The 21,279-nt window shown below is 44.0% G+C and overlaps 1 protein-coding gene and 1 long non-coding RNA gene across 11 annotated transcripts in view; one reads left to right on the plus strand and one right to left on the minus strand.

Moving 5' to 3' along the window:
• Positions 1 to 10,406, minus strand: part of LOC135901290 (uncharacterized) — a 49,527-nt gene extending 39,121 nt beyond the window's left edge. For 4 of the 10 annotated variants that reach the window (XR_011509710.1, XR_011509707.1, XR_011509709.1 and 1 more), the window contains exons 1-4: positions 10,233 to 10,405; positions 4,101 to 6,226; positions 3,695 to 3,788; positions 1,877 to 2,164 (exon numbers count right to left, since the gene is read on the minus strand). This is a non-coding gene — a long non-coding RNA (uncharacterized lncRNA). Of the gene's footprint in view, positions 1 to 1,876; positions 2,165 to 3,694; positions 3,789 to 4,100; positions 6,227 to 10,232 lie in introns of those variants that run through there. The other 6 variants (XR_011509705.1, XR_011509704.1, XR_011509706.1 and 3 more) reach the window with 6 other exon arrangements.
• A 1,407-nt stretch (positions 10,407 to 11,813) lies between these two features.
• Positions 11,814 to 19,741, plus strand: LOC135917084 (putative nuclease HARBI1). The gene is made up of 5 exons (XM_065450581.1): positions 11,814 to 12,085; positions 12,442 to 12,577; positions 13,616 to 13,757; positions 14,266 to 14,615; positions 19,658 to 19,741. The coding sequence occupies exons 1-5, from the start codon at positions 11,814 to 11,816 to the stop codon at positions 19,739 to 19,741; spliced, it is 984 nt and encodes a 327-aa protein (XP_065306653.1).
• The last annotated feature ends 1,538 nt before the right edge of the window (positions 19,742 to 21,279 follow it).

The raw sequence follows: 21,279 nt of genomic DNA on the forward strand, positions 1-21,279 counted from the left end.
GGTCACGTGTGGTTTTCTTTCTGCGCTTCCTCTTAATTTTTCGTTTTAAATATATTACTTCGCGCGATACCCAAGGATGTTCTCTGTTCACTCGTTTCTTTCTGGAGGGAATGTAGTTTTCTTCACAAAAGTGCACAATATGCTTAAAACATAACCATAATTAATTTATGTCATGAAGTAATGAAAACTGCAGAAAGCAGGCGTTTAAATATTCTGAGATAGCATTGTCATCCGCTCTTCAGTAATCCCTGATAACAGCAATCGATGGCTTAACGCGTTCACGGTTTCCTAAAATTGGACAGGAGAATACAATCATTTTATGGTCCGAAATGCTATTTTCAACGTTTAATGTGTTATTTTGAGATAGACTGCTTACGAACATCAGATTAAGCACAGAACATGACGGACCAGCTATTCTAGTCGGTTCGGAAACTAGCTGGTCTAGAGAAAAGGTAAATGACATGAACAACAGAGATTCAGCACTTTTTGCGTCACAGCTGTTGTGCGAAAGATTAGACCAGTTGATTCCTGGTAAATTGAAATCACCTGTGATGATAATATTGGAACGTGAATTAGTGTGTTGTGCAATGTAATTGTGCATAACGTCTAGGTATACAGGGGGCGCATTCGGAGGTCGATATAGGCCACCCAGAAATATGCTTTTTCCATTAAATGTAAGTTTACACCATACGCTTTCATGGTCAGGTATGCTGTTTAAAACTGTGAATTTTATGTTAGATTTAATTGCGACAGCAACACCTCCCCCCCGCGATTCTCTGTCTTTCCGTATGAGCCGATAAGGCGGAAACACTTCGGAATCCTGGACGCTTTCGTGAAGCCAGGTTTCCGTGATGACTATAACGTGTGGGTGATGGGCTGCAACTATGCTTTCAGGTAGGCTGAAGTTATTGACTACGCTGCGCGCATTCAGTGATAACACTCTGATACATTTCGTACATTGTTGTCACTTGCAATCGCGAGCTGCTGAGCCAGCATGTGCAGAAGTTATCGGTTTAGATAGTTCAATTCTTCTGTCCTCACACTCATTCCATATGAAGGTTTTGCCATTTATTTTTAGTTTATCAAATGCCAGAGATACCTTTGCCCCTTTCGCCTTGTCACTTACTGCAGAACGCCATAATTTAGCAAGTGTGTCGCATACTTTCTTTGAGAAATCTTCGGATATTGAAATCTGGGTGTTTTTCAGCTTGAAGCAGCTTGATAATATTTTGTTTTTCTCAGCGAAGTTGAATAGCCTGATAATAACAGGGCGTGTCCTTTGGCTTTGCTTTGTACCAATTTTGTGAAGTCGTTCTATTGAGTTAACTTCTATTCCTAGGATCTTCCTAAATATACCGTCTCGCACTTCTTCTTCAAGTGTTTTAACATCTTCAGCAGAGCTCTCTCTTAATCCATAAATTACTAGGTTATTCCGCCTACTTCTATTTTCTAGATCATCGACCTTCGATGCCAGAAATTCTACTTGCGTCATGGTAGATTTACAAGATTCCTCGCAGTGTACTATCTTGTCTTCGCATTCTTTCCATAATCCCCTTTCATTCTCAATAACTGTCATTCTTTCTTGCAAATCTGCAACTATTGTCTCCACGTGCTTGATATTTGAAGACAGTTGTTTCAGTGTTTTGTTCGTTTCCTTTTGTTCTCTTAGAATGCGTTTCATTAGTTCCCGCTGCGAACATTCATCTGAATCAGAGCCAGGACCTGGATTTTGTTCAATGTCTCCGAATGTTAGTAACATTAAGCAGACAACATTAAAACAATCTTGCAAAATAGCAACACAGCATTGTGGACTTGGGAGCACCATTAACGTTACGTCATTGTCTCTAGTTGAAGAGACTAAATGCTGGTCACTAACCTGCGCGATCAGAAAAAATTCGATCAGCATCCGTACTCGTTCAGTGCTTCCAAGTCCACTGAAGGTAACGTCGAAAAGGCTGCTGCTTTTATCCGGGTGCCATGGTGTCTCTGTCGACGTCACCGTGCTGGTCAGGTGGTCCCAGTGCAGTGCACGTGGTACAGCTTCCTGCGACTTGTTTCATCCGATGAAGCCAGCAGGGCAGACAGCCAGAGGTAGCAGTAGATAGGCCTGATGCAGCGCATGCTCAGACCCTGCGTCGACGAATCCAGTCCTCGACAGCACGATCTGTGCGATCAGAAAAAATTTGATCAGCATCCGCGCTCGTTTGGTGCTTCCAAGTCCACTATGATATATGCAACTGAGCCTGTGTTAAATAATAATATGCAAGATAACAGATTATAATTGTATACTGGGAGTCATTTGACACAACTGTATTACAACTAGTTTCCATGTAATAACATGAAAATTTCTATATGTATTTGCGCTTAAAAACTCTTATATCCACACTTTATCCGTAATTGTATTGCTACACCAGCTGCTTCCGTGCCTGTCTGGGAGACCGGAACTTTGTCAAGCCGAAGAGAATTCGGCTTTTTTTCCGGCTCTCCCTTTTTCACCTTGTATCCAGTGGTGAAAATAAAAATTATGATGATGATGATGATGTAGCAGAATATGTTCACAGAAGTGAAATGCCACTGTACTGAATTTTGTTAAACTGAAAGGCATTTGCATTGGGTTGAATGGCGTTTCGATGGGGGATATAAAAAAGTTCGTACAGCTGAATAATTTGTTCAAGTGACGTTCAAGTGGTAGTTTACTGTATATTGGTTTTCTTGGATAAAAAATTTAGTTGGAAACAGTGCCTTGTATGTCCTCATTTTTTCTTAAACATTGCTCGATGAACAAGAGGTGCAAAAAGACACCTTTCTATTTTGTCTCTTCTGACCTAACTGGCATTTGGCAAATACCTCTTGCGTGCGGGAGAAAGTAAGGAGGGGGAGGGGGGGGAGTTATATTGGAAAAAGTTTGGCAGTGTTTGGCTCCTCCTGGGGTGGTGTTAGAGGTGTGTATGAACCACTGCTTAGATAAATCGAACTCAGTACCTTTTTCTCAGTACAAGCATTCGTGAATGTTAACTTGTTATTCCAGTAGTTTAAAAATGCCTGCATAGGCCCTATATCACAATATGTCCCAAGCCTCCTATTTTTTTTTTAATTAAAAGGACTTGAAAGAATTCGAACTTCACTGTTAATGAAAAGAATGTTACAACTTTCAATAGCAAGGGATTGCTGTTATCAAGACTCCACAAAATGATGCAAAAAGAGCTGTTCTGCCATGAACAATTTTCAATATTGTAATTCTGAGAAGCGGTTATTAAGTTTTGAGGAGAAAGTTTGTTGAATGTATGTTCCAGCTTGTAAACCGCGCACAAACTATTTGAGGGCGGTAAGATTTTTTATTGTTTAATATCAAGAGTTGACGAACAGCCACAGTTCAGCAATGTCGTGTTTTCTCATTTTGAAGAGCAAAAATTATTTCAACATATCTGAGCTATCAACCCTACAATAGTCATGACATTAGCCATTAATCAAGTGGGGGACCAAGATTACAATTTTTATCCTGTGGACATTTAGTTGGTCTAATAGGGCGATGGTTCATCTCAATATCCCCGCTCACCAGAGGGCTACAGGATTGGGACACCACCTGGGCATATGTAGGAATAAAATTAAGGCACCGACTATGTGGGCAATGAAGCTATGAAGCAATGAAGGGATGGTCAGAACATATGCAGTAAGCATTATCATGGTACCACACCTATTGGTGCTGCTGCTGCCTTGCCCGCTGAAGAGGGGCAATCCAATGGTGATTTTTGAAGACAGTGCCATCGACATCATGATGATTGAAAAGTCTGAAATGGTATCATTGTGTACATTATTCACATAGCCCAGTGGGTCACTGGACAAACTATGACTGTTTCCCAAACAGAAGATAAATCAGTCCATGCTTGCATGGAGGAAAAATTGCACAAGCTTAGCAAGAGTCAATGACACGAATGCAGGAAAGTGAAACACTGTGGCAACAACAAGGCAAAGAAAAAGAACTGCACGAAGCACAGAGATCTAAGCATCGTGCCAGTGCTGCTAGAGGATTGCTCACTCAATATGAAAGTTCAGTTCCAATCATGCATACTACCTCTTGGTTTAGCTTAAGGATTGCTTACCTCAACAAAATAATGCCTCTTGTCACTCTCAGTTGTCCCTATGAGTTTAAAGCAGTCTTTCACAACCTAGGCTGAGAACACTCCCAAGAAATGTTGTATCCTGTACACAAGCCATGCAAGTTCCTGTAATATTTGAAGGATCCACATCTCACAGTATAACACAAGGTTGTGAAGAAGACAAAGGCATATTGAAATGAGCATGACAGCTCAATGCCTACTGGCAAAGGCTTTGCAAAATTTTTACAGCAATAATGCATTGTGGTGCCTCAGAACCACTGGGATTAGCAAGATTCCACTGTAACTGGAATGAGAAAATACTGCGTTCTAATTGACTTACAGTGCGGTGTTAAGCACGACAGCAGCACTGCATTAAAGCATCAATGTTCTAATCGATTTTCCTCAAACATGTTATGGTACGACTTTTAGTGACTAAGCAGCATTTGTACAAAGGCACCAAGCTGGTTTGCTTCAAGAAGTGTCTTCTGATCTATACTTTGAGCAAAAATGTTGCACTTATTGCTGGTTCTTTGGCATGCAAGTCTTAAAAAAAATGGGATTAGCATGCATCTTACTCAGTAACAGAAACTTAGCAAGTGGACCTACTTGGCTTGGACCTTCAGGGTTACAGATACATGGGCATTGACATGTACAGTCAAAGACATAAGAAAGTGCCTGGGAACTCCAAAATCGTTCGTAATACTGGTCACTTCGTTGTAAAGATTGTACACCACACCGCCGCTAACAATTGAGCAGGCTGGACATGTTAAAGAAGAGAGAACCCTTATTCTATGAATTAAGGGGCACTTAGTGAAATAGGTCACTAGTATTTTTGTTTATAGTTTGTGTGGCTGAATGTGCGACTAACATGTCACTAACCTTGCTCAAGTTTAATGTTATTGACGCATGCGCAGCAGGAGTTGAACGACAATGACTCGCCTTGCCTTTCTTCTTTTACTCTCTTTATGCCCATTGCGAATTGTATATATTTGTGCACACTTCAATAAAGGTGTTGTCGGCAGTCAGTGCTCGTTCTGTGTCCTTCCTTGTCCGTGTATTTTGGTGCTGTTTTAAATATGAAACATCTTCAGTGGCTTTCTTGATGACCGACGCCGGAGTTCTACGGCAGACATCCGTTATCCTTGCCTTGAACTAATCTGACTCTATCTCAATTACGTAAGCAAGATCATTCACATAAATAACCCCAAAGAAAGAAATCGAGTGGAGAGAGGTCACATGACCTAGCGGGCCAATTCACAGGCCTGTGCCTTCCAATCTATTGCGCATTGAAAGTCACATCCAACCAGTTTCGTGCTTGGCTGCTGCTGTGTGCGGGTGCCCTATCTTGCTGATACCACAGAAGCGGAAGAGGTGACAGCGGGACTTCACAGAGAAACTCATCCACCACTCCTTCAAGGATTTTGTTGATGTAACACTGTCCAGTGAGTATGTGATCAAAGAAGATGGGACCGATTATAGCACCAGCATAAATTCTGAATCACAATTTGGGCAACTACTGGTACTGGTGCCTATTGCACTTCACACAGCGTGCATTGGAGTCCCTCCACTAGTGCGCATTATGCAAATGTACCTAGGCGTTTCGGCGAAAATTGGCTTCATCTGTGCACATGATGTTGCTCAAAAGGTATGACTCATGGGCTTTTGCGAGAAATTTAAACGATTCTACGGGTCCCTATCTTCCAAGCATTGTTGCTGGTTAAGGTGGGACGGGTGAAAGGCTGTCATTTAGAATTCTCCAAACTGACTTGGAAATTGGTACCTGGGCGGCCACGTTCCGCATGCTAGCATGAGGATTTGAGGCCATAAATGCTAGAACATCCCTGCGTAGGCTAGGACTCAAACGTGGAGTCTTCAGCCGGTTTGTTGAAGCTGCCGGTTTGTCTCAGGTTTTCACAACTTCTGATGATAGTCGATGCATTTGGTCTACCGCCACACTTCCATTAGTGATATACATATTTGCAGTCTTCCTCTTGTTGCCATTTGCAGATGCCAAGGCGAGGATCATGCTTACTGGGTGCTCATTAGAGAAACACATGGCAAATGGGATGGAACAAAACGTACCTTTAAATCTTTGCACTGACGTCAATTCACTTTTGTGGTGACAGGTTCTGCAGCAAAAAAAAAAAAATCCGTGCACTTTATCTACGCTAAAACAACAGCTATCACAACTTTTTTCCAGGTAACACCAAACGAGACGTGTTACTTCAGCAGGGATGCGGCAGATGAGGCATTAGGTCGATCACAATATTTTTCTTTATTTCCTTTATTTCATCCTGGATTACTCAGAGGGAGCATGTTCGAGGGCGCTGCTTTATGATGCGAGTGGGAGCACAGTCATGTGGTATTCTCCATATTTCACAGGGTTTATTTATCTATCATAAAAAATTAGTACGCAATTAGTACGTCGCTGAAAATATCGCAGTTAGATGTCCCTTGGCTGTGCCTTTAGATGCCTCATTTATAATTTGATAATTAGGATAGTACATGTCGACTTAGATAATTAATTAAATGATCAAATTAAATCTGTAACGAAAAAATTACTAGCAGCTACTGCAATGTACTGTAAACAATATTCGCTAGGTTTTCTTCGAGTAAAGCATTGCTCTCTTTTTAAATCTTGGTGCATTATAATTAATTGGGACACTCTATATATTTACGTTTGCATGTAAGTGATGATGTTACCATCCGTAATAAATGTTGTAAGTTATTAGAAATGTTCTTTTTTTCATGAGTCGTTGACATTACTTACTGTAAAAAGAAGCAACACCGAGACACACAACATTCACGTGCATTTCATACGCCGTTGATAAAAGAGTCTGCTGACGGAGTCAGTGAAGTTTATAGGTTTCATTCATGATCAAAAAAGCACGCAAAACAATTTGAAGCGTCGTGAGCATACAACAACATATTCATTCTCTAGACATAGGCTATCCATACCGTTATAAATAATTCTTGATTGGCTGCCTCCATCTCTTTCAAAAATATTATAAACTTTGTCCTGTGTGTATATTTAAATATATTGCATATGTGCATGGTGTTTACAGTGGAAATTTAAAATAATGTTGAAGTGAGAAAGTATGGATAAGGCAGCCACCGCGAGTGCTTCTGATGGCCGTGTCCCCCTATTGTCAGGATTTGAAGAAATAAAGTGACCCGCCATGGTTGCTTTGTGGCTATGGTGTTAAGCTCCAGATCGCGAGATCTCGAGCTTAACAGCCATGTTATCTCGTGTTAAGCTCGAGATAATATGGCTGCTAAGCTCGATATCGCCACATCTAATCCCGGCCACGACGGCCGCATTTCGATGGGGGCGAAATGTGAAAACACCAATGTACTTAGATTTATGTACATGTTAAAGAGCCCCCCGTGGTCCAAGTTTCCGGAGTCCCCCACTATGCGGTGCCTCACAATGAGATCGTGGTTTCGGCAAATAAAACCGCATAATTTAACATTCTTTTTTGCAGAAATAATCGAAAATATTAATTAAAAGCCGTTCAAGTCTGCGCCAACAAGGATGCAGTAAGCTATTAGCCTCAGTAAAATTTCAAGGGAAAAAGTCGAGGAAAGTGAAAAGAAACCTCAAATGATGTGGGTGACAAAGCACTGGTATTGGCACTTTAGGTGTGTGTGTGGGGGGGAAGGGGGAGGGAGGCTTCGGCTTCGCCTAGGGTGGGGGGCTCAGCCCCCCCCTCCCCCGGGAAATCTCCGGAGGGGGCTCGGGCCCCAGAGCCCCCCACATAGTCTCCGCCTATGCTGCTATGTTAATATGGATGGTATTATATGTGCATTTCTCAAGTGAATAAATTAAACAAAGTACAAGTAGTTCATTTTCAGGGGAAGCAACACTGAAGCAATCAATTTTGCGTCCTTCCATTTTAAGGTGAAAGCCTTAGATGCCTATGCTTCAAGGTCTCATTGTGAGGTACAGAAAATATCATGTGACCCAAGGAAGGCCAGAAGCGAACGAAAACATGTCCAGCCATGTATAAGACATGATTAATGATTATCGAAGTTATCACTATGTGGTACCTGTTTCCAAGTTCCTGTGATGATGTCAAAGGTTATTTCAGATGCACTGCTTCATCACTATCATTATATACAGTTCTTTCATATGTGAATGCATTGCTTGTAGAAGACAGGTAGGTAGAACCATAACGCAGAATGGACCATTTGTTAAAGAATTGGTTTTCTTCAAATGACGATCCATCTAGTATAAGATTTTTATAATGAGTGGGACATTGCACCAAACTGGTAGCCCATGACGGTGAGGTGCTCATTGTTACCAACCTTCTAGTGAAAAAAATATACTTTCAAAGAACTACCAAGAAAAGAAATGTATAGATATTGTTTTATGATGGCCCTTGAGAGTGCGCTTTATGCTTGAGAGGGTGAATGTTGCAAGTTTACAGAGATGCTGAGTGCATAATTGAATCATAGCGTCCGTAATTATGTATGTTGATGCTAGTTTTTCATGACAGATATACAATGGAGCAAAAGTGCTTAATAGCTAGTGCTGTGGGTAGCTGAACAGTGAGAGAGAGAGAGAGAGAAGGGAAGACGGAAAGGCAGGGAGGTTAACCAGACTGAGTCCAGTTTGCTACCCTACATGTGGGGAGGGGAATGGGGAGTGAAAGAGAGAGAACTTAGGTGTAGGATGTCTATAGTCGGGCACTCAAGTCTGTTCAGCGCTTTTTCACTGAACAGTGAAATGCACATTATTGCAAGGACCTGAACTTTAATCAAAGTGGTGACAATAGTGGTCAAAGTTTTCTTATTATTTGTACCAATGCAATGTGAAGTTGGGGATCACGATCCTGGCAACGAAAAATGAAAATTAATATGACAGCGGCCATTGTCAGCTTAAAGAACTGGGTGGACAGACAGACATGGGAAACCAGCACTTAAGTGGTGTCGGAGCAAAGCTGGAACTTATGGCTGAGCCAAATAACTTATAAGGGCTGTGGCGCACACGATAGCTGCGCGCGGGTATGATATACTAGAAATTATCAAGCAGTATTTGCCACATGGTGTTAGCACATGCTGCCTGCACTGATAGATGTCCCACCGAGCTCCTACATCTATACGAATACACAGCTACAAAATACATGCCGAGATGCAGGATCCGTCCAGTAAAGAGAACAAATTCACCAGTCGCTTAATATGACATTGACCGACACCTACAGAAGTCGCTTAATCATTTAAATAATTAGGTGAGAATGACTTGGTTCGACAGGCAAGGTTCTGACTGGTGTTGTATAAGTATAAGTCGCAGGTCGCTTTTTAAGTCGCGACGATAGATTGGATTTTTTACAAGCACTGCTCCAGGAGGGCACATGCAACCGGAGGCCTCAGGAGAGGACCTGAGGTTATAATAAAGCAGGCGGCGCAGGATCCCCAGGGCACCCAAGGGGTAGTGGGGAGATCAAAGCTGGAAGCAGGATAGTCCGTAGATTGGAGTGGCGGAGGCCTAAGCGTGCTGGACTTAAAATAAATATTATTACGTCCAGCCGCCAACTTGTGACGCCAAGACTTCTGCAACAGCAGTCAGAAGTTTGCCGTTTGACATACTAAGGCAGCAGCGGAAGCGGACGAAGACACAGAAACGTGAAAAAAAGGACCCCACGCTACAAGTTAGTAGTATTTTAAAGTTTAAATTATGGCAATTGAATAACGCGCAACTGAGCCCTCTCGAAGCGTTCGACGCATGGAAAAATTCGCGAGGACGGTAAGATACCAGTGTGACAGAGGCACAAGCAAGGAACGAAAACGCGCACACAGGGCAAACTGTAAAGATGCTATATATTTTGCTATATATGTAATATATGCTATATCTATCAAGTGACTAGTGCCATGCTCTAATCTTCAAAGGTCGCAATGCTTTCGCAATGAAATTGTTGACAGTGTGCGCTGTGAGTGTATCTTGTGTTCTGGCTCACCGCTGATCGCGATCACGCCCGATCCTGATCGAATTTCGCGGTCGTGATTGCCTCCTTTGGACAAAATGAGCGAGAGACCCAATCACAGTCGAGAATTTCGATCCGGATCGGTGCCGATCGCGATCAGAAGTATACGTGTGACACTGGTAGTGACAGGGCAACGCCATATCATACTCGCCTTCACGGGAGACCACTGACCAAACGACAACAATCGTTCGCGCCAGTGCACTGTGCCAGCAACACCCAAGGAGACGCACGAGGAAAACTTGTACACGACGCACGGATCGCCAGCCGACACATGGCAAAATGCATGCACGCCAAGGCACGCCTAGGGACAGAACGAGCAAAGAAACTGCTCCGCCGTGGTACCTAGGTAAAGGGAGAAATTTAAGGCGCAAAACGCCCCCAGATTTTCTCTCTCGCACCCGCTGAAACGACTGGCCAATCCCGTGAACTGGCGATTCCGCAAATGACCGTCTCGTGGTGGTTCGGAGAAGCCCGTATGAGTGCGCATGCGCGCTGTCATCGTTGAGCGCGCGCAACAGTGAAAGCGGTGCGGTGGCCCCACTGATATCTACCTTCGTACCACGGTGGAAAAACCGATAACGTCGTTGAACGTCGCCGTTTGTCTGCAGGGAGCTGATAACTCCGTTCGGGCTGCATCCCTTTTCCGGTAGGAGCGCTGCAGTGTTGGGGGGGCTTAGTGTTCCTGTATATGCTCCCGCAGGGAGCAGAGTTGCGCGTAACTTTTCCGGCGCCGCTCGCCCCGCTATTGGCCGAGCACGAAAAATGACGTCAAATGATCAACCGCGCCGCTGCGAAGCTAACATTACGGGCGCATCGCCGACTCATGCGAACTCGTCGTTTCCGTCAGTGCCATCGCCATTGCAATCAGCGGACCGTCGATCGTACGGTCAGAGGCGAAGCCAAGGTCGATTCAAATAGGTCGCGAAGCTTCGGGCGAAAGGCGGTTCAGGGGTGCTATACTCGACACGCATGGCGGCTGCACGGCCGCCATTGTCCGCCATGTTTACTCTCTGATTGGCTGTGGAGAGCTTACGTGCCATAAAGTTTGTGCCCGGAAACGGAAGTCTTGCGAAATGTCATTTTGCGTTTTCATCAAGATTACGAAACGTGACGTGGAGCTGCAAATTTTATGGACTAATACATTTTTTGGGTCCTTGGCAGATATATTGTGATGTTAGCGCTTCAAAAAGAATGTGTGCGGTAGCGTGCAGAAGCCAGTGCAGTGCATCTGCAATTGCGCGAATATGTGGTGGTGATCCAAGATATGCGCCATGCCAGCTTGCTGATTTGCTGAAGGAATATCTCATGAGGAGCGTCACGGGAAGGGCTGTTTCGTAAACGTCATTTTGACGATGCGTGACGTTGCGCTGGGCCGCCATTGCTGAGATTTTCCGCCATATTTTTTGCTGCGACGAGCCGCGCGAATTATGGTAATGAGCGGCCATATGCAATGGCGGTGGCAACGCTGAATAGGCGGCTGCTGCGTCGCCGCATTGGAGCATGCATATATTTATGCAAACAATACGAAGGGCAAATTAACTTATTTTTTGTTTATTAAGAGCACCCAAACAAAAGTTTTTATGTGAGTGCATTTACAAGACGATTTTTGTTATTACTCTAATGCGAACTCACGCTGGTGTAACGAGGGGGCTCTACGTACCTTCCAGAAGGCACCCCGTAGTTACAGCCGTAGACCGCGGCCGCCTCTCGTAGATTTTAGGACTCAGAAACAATGGCGGTACCTTTTATTGTTCAGTGGCTGGAGTTGCAGGAAGAGCGGCAGTTTTGTGAGCATCGCGATGCGTTCCAGATGCCCGAGGAAATGTTCCGGTCTCGGTATCGACTGAGTAAGGACTTGGCACGGTGGTTGTGTGAAGAGCTTCGTCCGGTGCTTGTGCAGGAGCGAGTGAACACTCGCACAGCGTTGACTGTAGAAGTTCAAGTTCTGTGCGCACTTCGCTTCCTTGCCACAGGCGCATTTCAAGGTGCTATTGCCAGTGACGAGTACTTGACTACAAGTCAATCTAGTGCTGAGCACGAGGTCGCGGGATCGAATCCCGGCCACGGCGGCCGCATTTCGATGGGGGCGAAATGCGAAAACACCCGTGTACTTAGATTTAGGTGCACGTTAAAGAACCCCAGGTGGTCAAAATTTCCGGAGTCCCCCACTACGGCGTGCCTCATAATCAGAAAGTGGTTTTGGCACGTAAAACCCCATATATTATATTAAGTCAATCTAGTGTTAGCCATTCGGTTCACGCAGTAATCGAGGCTATCGTGGATTGCATCGGCGACGCATGGATCTCGTTTCCAAACGACACAGCAGCATTGAGTGCTGCATCCTAAGGGTTCGTGCGCAGAGACTGTAGGTTCCAGGGCTGCGTCGGAGCTGTGGACGGCACATTTGTGTGCATTCGCGCACTATCGGAGAGGGACGATGCCAACAAGGCGGCTTACTTCTGCCGGAAAGGCTATTACGCCTTGAACGTCGTGGTGGTGAGTTTTTATTAACGCTGCGTCAAAAGGGGCAAGGTTCTGACCGGTACACTTCTGATCGCTATCGGTACCAATCCGGATCAAAATCCTCGGCTGCGATTTGCTCTCTCGCACATTTTGTGCAAAGGAGCCAATCACGACCGAGCAATTCGATCCGGATCGGGCTTGATCGCGACCAAAAGTGCGCCGTATAACACCCGCATAAGTCGTGGGCCGCTTTTTCCGTCGCGACGATAGATTGGATTTTTTACAAGCACTGCTCCAGGAGGGCACATGTAACTAGCAAACGGAGGCCTCAGGAGAACACCTGAGATTATAATAAATCTATCGCGGACAGCCGATCTTATACATCCCTGGTATGGGCAGGCCTCTGCGAGCCCCAACCTGCGGACCAGTCCAGGTTCTAGCTTGGATGTCCTGGAGGCGCCGCCAATAATGCGAAATAACGATACGTTGTTACAATTAGTAAAAATAAACGATTATTTCGATATAATTACGTCCAGCCGCCAACTTGTTACGCGCTCAGCACTACCGCGCCCCGCGACTTCTGCGACCCCTGTCAAAACTTTGCCTCGAAAGGCACGTTCGGCGCACCTTTAGCTTCTGGGATTTTGCGTACGTCTGACGTACCGTTAGTCACTTTATTCAACGAAACTGGGTCGAACGATATCGAGATGGAAAGTGTCCCTGTGACATCAACATAAATGTGACGCCCCATTGACATAGAGAAACACACTTAAAGAACACAGTTCAGAGACAGGCGTTTTATTTTGGATGCGCATGATCGGTCTAAAAAAAATGTTTCGGTAAATGAAACGATGCACACGATCGTTGTAAGAAATATTTAGTTAAATAAAAAGCAAATTGAAAGGGCTCGGGCATTCTAAAAAAAGCAGCAGAAAAATATCACTGTGTAGGTGGCATAAATAAATTTGACCAGATGAATATTGTACTGTGTCATTGGCTAGTCTTTCATGAACATGATATTTACTGTGCAAAGCACTCGGTGATATGTAACTAACACACAATTTTTTGCAGGTGTGTGATGCGAACCTCAGAATAACTGCCCTCGAAACCTCATACCCAGGATCTGTGCACGACTCTTTTGTGTGGAAAGCATCAAGCCTCTACGCAGAGCGCCGATCTGGGAGCCTGCTTCATGGTGGTGAATACCTGCTTGGTATGTGACTTGTAATGAACGAAATACAATTGTGAGCAGTGGTGGTAACACTAGTGTGGAAAGAGTTTTCATGAAAGTGGCACAATTAAAGTTACTTAAGGGCTGCTCTCCAGATTTTTCTGTTGGTCTAAGATTCCTGCAAATGTCACACACATTTGGCAAATTTATGAACATTCCTAATTATCACTCACATTTTGCGAACGAAAGCTACAGTAATGTTGTACAATTTAACGTGAAAGCGCAGTTACTGTAACTTGTAAAACTGAAACAATATGAAATTAGTTGTGCACATATGTTGACATGCTGTCAAATAAACAACGGTGACTGAAAATAAATCTAATTGTCAAGGCAATACTCCATACCTTAATTGAATTTTTTACATGCTCAGCTCATTGAAATAACATGTGCTATAAGTGTATTCTCTGAGCTACGAAAAGGTTACTTGTTGTCTCATGTCTTCAAATGAGGTATTTATTTAGTGTTAAATGCATTTTTAAATAATGTGCAGGTGACAGCGCCTATCCGCTCCAGCCATGGCTTGTCACACCTGTTCCTGGGAGCCACATTTCTGGTAGCCCCGCAGCCATAATTAACGCTGCCCACTCATCACTGCGCTCACTTGTGGAACGCAGTATTGGGGTCCTCAAGATGCGCTTCAGGTGTCTGCAACGGCACCGCGCGCTCTACCGTGGGCCAGTGTTCACGTCAAAAATCACTGAAGCTTGCGCAGTGCTGCACAACTTGTGCGTGCGCGCTGAGCTTCCAGAGCCAGATTGCACCTCTGGGATCGACGACTTTGACGGAGACGTGAACGCATACGATGACAGCGAAGATGTGACGGTGGCAACACTCTACAGGGTGGGCAGGCAGAAACGCGAAAGGATGCTGCAAATGTTCTGAGCAGGCCAGCAGTTCAGCATATCCAAGTAGCCACCCTGCAAATGACAGCCATTGAAATAGTAACTGTAGTCCCTGCAAGCGCAGTGCTTTTTTTTTCTTGTTGAAGTTTTTATTTTTATCTATGGTATTTTTTTGTTTTTGTTGCAGAAAGCAACAGACAGCTGGAAGACGCAGCATATTTTAGTAGCTAGTCCATAAGCGTGTCATTGGCAGGTAGTCAAAGATACTTATTATTTTCTTGGTGCAAGTATAGCGTGAAATGTCATGTACCCTTCAGTTCTCATAGAGGACGACAGGGATTACTTTCTTTTTATGTGCCACAAGATTTCATGTGCCATTGCACGTTCTAATAGCGGCAAACAATGAGAAACCTCCAGTAAGCTCCATTTATGTTCAGTATTAATGCAAGAGGACAGACCTTTGTTGGTTTAATTTTCCACATGCCGCAAAATTGTGCTCGTGGTAGCATACTCATTTAACATTTCTGGCCCTATGTGCGGAGCCTATGCCCTAGCCCTAGCCCTATGTGCTGAGAAGGTGAGAACGTTCATCAGCAGAGTGAGTACACCTTGGACTACCATCACAGCACCTTGTTTTACCATCCCGGTGAAGAATAATCGGCCACATGATGGGAGCATGGGAGAATCCAAATGTAATACCAAGAAGGCAGTCTGCCTAGTCAATGGAAAAGCTGTGACCCTGACCAGCAGCTAGCAATGTTACCTTCCCTGAAACATTGACTTCTATACCACAAGACCTGCAGCACAGTCAATCTGGCAGCAGTTGGCGTGCAGGATGCATATCCTCCAGTGTGATCCCTGGGTGTATTGTTTAAGTGTGCTGTGTGTATGCTGGCTTAGGTAGTTTTTTTTTTTTCACGTGCCACACGAACATGTTCTCCATATGAGATGTGCTACTTGTGCCTGGTAATGAGGCTACAGTGTGATGCTCTGGTGCGCATAAGCAGTGTTATCCCAAGACAATGTGGTTTTCATGTGCAAGAAGAACAAGTGCTTTATTTATTGGTGCACTGGGCATGCAGGATGAGTCTGCAGTGTGTGCTTTGTGTAGCTTGGTATATTGCCTGAGGGCGCTCTTTTATGTCTTAGCAATTCATGCTTGCTCTTAACCTTGTTCCTTTATGTAGACTTCAGTACTGAGATGTAAGTAAGCCAGTGTCTGTGGAGAATATCTTGCTATGTGCTCCTCCCCTTATAATGGAGGATAAGGTGTGACTGTTGATGCGCACACTGCAGCAAAGAATATGTTTGCCTGCGTGGGAATAAATCATGATAGTCCCAGATATTCTTGTGGGAGCGACAGTGATGAAATAGGTACAGCGGCACTACAAAGTCGACACGTTTCTATTGGACGGCATGTTTAATAATTTCGTCCTCTCTCTGTCCACATTCATTGGCCTTGTTTTAATGCGAAAGAATTGAGTGGCTCATGAGGCAGGAAACGCAGTGTTGGCGGCATGACCACACGATAATGCATGAAGCCTACGAACCCTTGACCTTTGGTGGAAGTCGAACCCACGACCTTGTGTTGCGCACACCTTGTAACGAACACCACTGGTCACATGATGTCGCCACGCTTCTGCTGACATGGCTGCACTGCTTTCGCATTCATCGACGTGGCGACAACTAAGTGCCATTCTTGAATGCTGGCATCGTAGCGGTGATGTGGATGATTTGTACGTGTCTAATTTGCTACGCATTAAATAAAATGTCATCGCACAAGCTTTCACAGCCACATGGTTACCAGCACTGCTCGAGTTATGCATTAATTAAAGTGAAAAGGAAAAAAATGTTTTCCCATGCTGCAGCACTGCAAAGTTTATCTAATTTCCAAGTGGTGCCAAATTACATCACAAGGGCTCCCCAGTTTACTTTTGGCAACAGTCGCCTTGGACTGCTCATAAAAACACAACCATGTCTCATTGTTCAGCGCAGTGGTCAGCATGCACTGTCTGTATTCAGGGAAGTATGGTTGCAAAGCAGCTTATTCGGAGAAAACCGTGCATCCATTTCTTATGCACTGCCTTTCATAGCTTTTATGTGCTCGCAAGGAAACCAATGCCCAACTCACCTGACAGTTAGTTTTGCCTTTGCAAAGTTGCAAGCATTTGCTGCAGGGTGGTGACTAATTGCTGAAGTGATTGGGTCTGCTCCACCTGTTGTGCTGCGATCTGTTGAAAGCAACGGCAATGAAACTGTATTCTCTAGGATGCATGTGAAACCAAATTATTTAGTATAGTACCGTTGCCATGCTCTGGTCGATTCGCTGCATGAAGCCTGTCTGCAGCTGCAGGTGTTGCTCCTGCACCTCTAGCAGGCGACGCTGGTCTGCTGCCAGAGTGGCGGCGCTGCTGTGCATCCTTTGCACTGCAGTCATCCGGCCGTGTGGTTGTAGGGGTGGAAGGGTTCGGTGTACTTGGGGAGCATACAGGCGGTGTCCTGCTGTGATGACTGCATACATTTTAATGGGATTTTAAGGATGTGTTTTCATCTGCAAACAATCATTTCATTTGCAAAAGAGATGACCATGGCCAAAAACGCATGTACTAGTTATTTCAAGCTCTGTTTTGATTCACTTGTTCTATATTTCTTTTGCAGTGTGTTTTTCATGAACATGCGTATTACCAATGCAGTTTACGCATTTGCTATACATTCATATTTAACTAGAGGATAACAGCCTGCTGCAGCAGATGCATTCCAGTGGCTTGCAGGTGGGCTTGGAGACATGCATTGACTTTGTATCTTCAGTGAACACTAAAGATTGCTGAGAGTCCTGACAATTTAGGTCTAGCCCTCCCCTGTGGCACCTCTGACAGTGAAATTGTTTTTGGATGAGAACAATTAACTCTTTCGTTACCGCGCAGAAATTGATTGATATGATTGACAGTTTTGCCTTAAACATTTCTGTGTGAATTCTGCTAACATCATCATGCACCATAAGATATGACGACTGAATTTTAACTATTGGGCAGATTGCGCAGATGAAAAGTCTGATAAAATAAAACTTCGACTGGAGGTATCGTCGAAAGTAGCCTCCAATGCTTCAACCGCTTCTTCAATAAGAAGGCCCAAAACTTGCACTGTTGTCCACCCGGCAACACAACTTTTCAATGACAGCAGCTGCGAAGATGGGCTGTCAGTTTTCTGTTCTGATGTCTAGGCTATCTTAACAATGTCTCATGAAACGGTGAATGCTCATGAGTGTGTGTTAGTTCGATAACTGTGTTTGACTAACAAAGTACAATCTTGTGTTCCCCCATGAGTTGCCTTTATCCATGAGCACTTCAACTCATGTACAGATTATTGTGTACGATCCTTCCCATTGTGTAGCACATTTATAGTGGTAATTAAAGAATTAATATCTTGAGGCAGTGTATATGCATTTGTGCACACAGAGCTAATGCATCAAAGGCCCAACTGATGAAAATCATTATTTTTGTACTGTGTCACATACATCTTAAAACACTTCAAGTTGTACCTGCTGTGCAAGTTTGAAGGATCTGCGTAAGATGTTTCAGCTAAATATGTTCAAAGGCTGATTGTTTGCTCTCACCATCAGCATGTCATGTGCATTGGCGTTTCTTCTTTCATTGTTTCTTGCACAAGGTTTTCATTCACTATATATGTTTAGTTGCTAAATGGGTGTTTCGCAAGTAAGCTAGACATTAAATAGTTTATGTATTCATATGTGACAGTCCTGTAGAGAGCTGTAGTTTGGTGCACGCATTCTGTAAACTTAAGAAAGCTCACTGAAGTACAGTACATTTTTATATTCAGTATGCTTTTTAGCAGAATGCTCTGCACAAAGTACAAACAAGTGTTTCAAAGCTATATTTTCACAGGTCAGAAAAAATGTGTTTATCTTTTTTTCTCCACATTTATGACAATTTATTTCATGGTGACTATGTCCCAACTAGGACAACAATAGCCTTACAAAAGGAGGCAGTGCCTTCTCTGTTTGTATAAGAAGTTGAACAAGAAGTAAGAAATATGCATTTAACCTCATATTTAATTACGCAACACTTCCTAGCATACTCTCCAATGCAATGTTTGTGCCATGCATTTAACATAATGCTGTATTCACACTGCAGGAACAGAGACTAGTGTCTGCACTTATTGTTCCTCTGTATGAAGGTTTGTGTAACTGTTTGTATAACTCACAACGTATTTGCCACGAGCCCATGCTTACATCTTCATTGTGATCAAGGGACCCATATGGGGCCCAAAACGTCACATTCTTTATTTTTCTTTTATTCTTGCAAGTGCACATTTCTTTGGCACTGGCATCGCAATGTATTTTATAAAGTACAAGGGTCTCATTCTTTTAACAGCACCGCATGAGCGTCGGCTAGCCCGTCGATGAGTGCCGTTTAATGGCGCAAAGTGGTGACATCCGCAAGGTATTGCTGATCTCTCTTGCTCATCTTGTCACTTTGCGCTCTTAGAAAGCACTGACTGACTCGCCAGTCTACGCTTCTGCAGTACCATTGAACAATCGTTTGACTGTACAGGCAGTTTGACTGTAAGTGCAACACTCGGTTGCTGCATTAATTCTCACTTTTTTTTCTCGTATAGGTGCTTATGGTTATGACTTATGCTTGTGCATAACAAATGTCTATAGAAAATTGGGGCCAGACAGACAGACAATGAACTTTTAATAAATTAAAATTGGGGCCACGTTTCAGTTTTTCCAGGTATCATGAAGCATGTAAAAGTACTATTAAGCATGAAAAGAGGACCACTCCGCTCACAGCTGCTTATTGTCACGAGATAAATACATGCATGCCTATTTTGGATGCCCGCATGGAAAAATAAGCGTTCATTTGTGTTACATTGCTTATTCAGCATTAGTGTATGCACTGGTAAGGAATACCAACTCCCCATCACTAGTTTGTCACATGATACCTTCATGTACCAAGTTCTTTATCGGGACCATCACTAACCTGGCACTGTCGCAGAAGCATAATCATGCTCTTGCAGTGCCGCGATACTTATGCTGCCCGCAACGTCTCCACACTCCTGCGGCACTGGCTCAAGCTGGGGGCTTGCATGGGCAGTCTGTGATGCGAGGCTTGCACGTGTAATCTGAGATATAATGGGATTTGGCCAAGAAAGGATGGCAAGCACACAGTGCAAAATTCAAGAATTTGTTTCAGTTTAATGCAACCTCTGTGGAGTTGACCTGTAGTGTTGTGTTGCAATGACAATATTTAATTTCATTTCATGTTCCAGCACTGCACTATGGCAGAAGGTGGGTCCTCGCCTATGACAGAAGACATACGCGGGGGCCCAGCTTTATTTCAGGGACCTTAATATGTCGAGTGCACACCTATACTCAGGTGTGCATAGATATTTGTATACCTTCATATGATTTTCTAGGAATTTCCACATATCAACCCCATCTGTATGATAAAGCATTCTGCACTATTCTGTACGGAATGTAAAGTGTTTTCACTTCTGGTGACTCTACTCTGAAAGTTAAGTGACATAAAACTGCAACTGTGATTATTTTGTATGCAATCTACACACTGACACCTACACTTGGGGTGCTGTGTTAACTGTTTTTTATTTTCATATTATGCAGTGTTGTGATGCTGCTTTTACTGTTGTTTGGTAATAAACAGCGTTAAAAATTTTGCACATCATTCATTTGTTGTTTTTATATAGCGCATCTTGCAGCTTGTCGTTCCACTCATTTCATTAACAGGCATGTCTGTACCGTCCTTTGTGTAGATGCAAAAAGCGGTCGCATTTGAAATGGAGATGCATATATGCAAATATATGTACTTTATCTCCATTCTGCTTGAGGTCTTCGTCGTACTACTTTATAATATTCTTGTAATTGCGTGTCTGCTAGGCAGCGATATGGTACTCCGCAAAGTCATTGACACGGATAAGGGGCATGAGCATGGTTTCTCACTTGGCTGCTAACAGGGGACCTTAATCGGCACCTGGGGAAGGAGGGGCCGCTACAGCCTAAGGCGGAGCCAACGCCAACGATATTGAGTACGTCGGGCGTCGTCTTCCCCCAGCGAAGCAGCCAAATTTGGCGGCCCTCCGCCGGTACCTGTGTAATGTTAAAGCGCACCTTCGTAAAGGCACGAACCCTTCGCATTGAACCGATCGCTAACCTGATTTCAGCCGCCTGTTCTGCAGCTTTCGCCCGCGCAGCTGCCACACGTGCCTGCCATAGGCGTTGCCACTCTTGTGGCGAATGGCTCGCAGGGCCTACCTCGTTGAGCTCATTTGTGAGCTCTAGCCCCGTTTGTTGGTGCAAGTCGGCACGCAGATTGGAGGCTACTCGACCCATTGCCGAGTTAGAGGTTATGTAGTTTAGCATGAGTTGCCACTGTTCGGCGCTCATGCGCGGCGAGTACGGGCGGCGGTTCAACGACATGCTTCGATTCGCGGCGGCCATAGTTTCACTTGTAGCAGACGACGTCATCACGTGGATCGTATCTTAACACCTTCAATGTTAACATTCTCACTTCACTTATAATTTTTTACGCTGCCTATCTTGTGGTGTATGTTTATAATAAATAATAATGGGGTTTTACGTGCCAAAACCACTTTCTGATTATGAGGCACGCCGTAGTGGAGGA

Source organism: Dermacentor albipictus, unplaced genomic scaffold (genome assembly GCF_038994185.2).
Source record: "Dermacentor albipictus isolate Rhodes 1998 colony unplaced genomic scaffold, USDA_Dalb.pri_finalv2 scaffold_19, whole genome shotgun sequence".
NCBI classification, from domain to species: domain Eukaryota; kingdom Metazoa; phylum Arthropoda; class Arachnida; order Ixodida; family Ixodidae; genus Dermacentor; species Dermacentor albipictus.

Excerpts from the sequence above, each read along its gene's own strand:
- LOC135917084 (XM_065450581.1), top strand. The coding sequence starts at position 11,814 with ATGGCGGTACCTTTTATTGTTCAGTGGCTGGAGTTGCAGGAAGAGCGG. Across the intron at positions 12,086-12,441 it reads GGTGCTATTGCCAGTGACGA|AGACTGTAGGTTCCAGGGCT; the intron begins GTACTTGACTAC and ends GTTCGTGCGCAG. Across the intron at positions 14,616-19,657 it reads CGGTGGCAACACTCTACAGG|TGCCGCGATACTTATGCTGC; the intron begins GTGGGCAGGCAG and ends ATGCTCTTGCAG.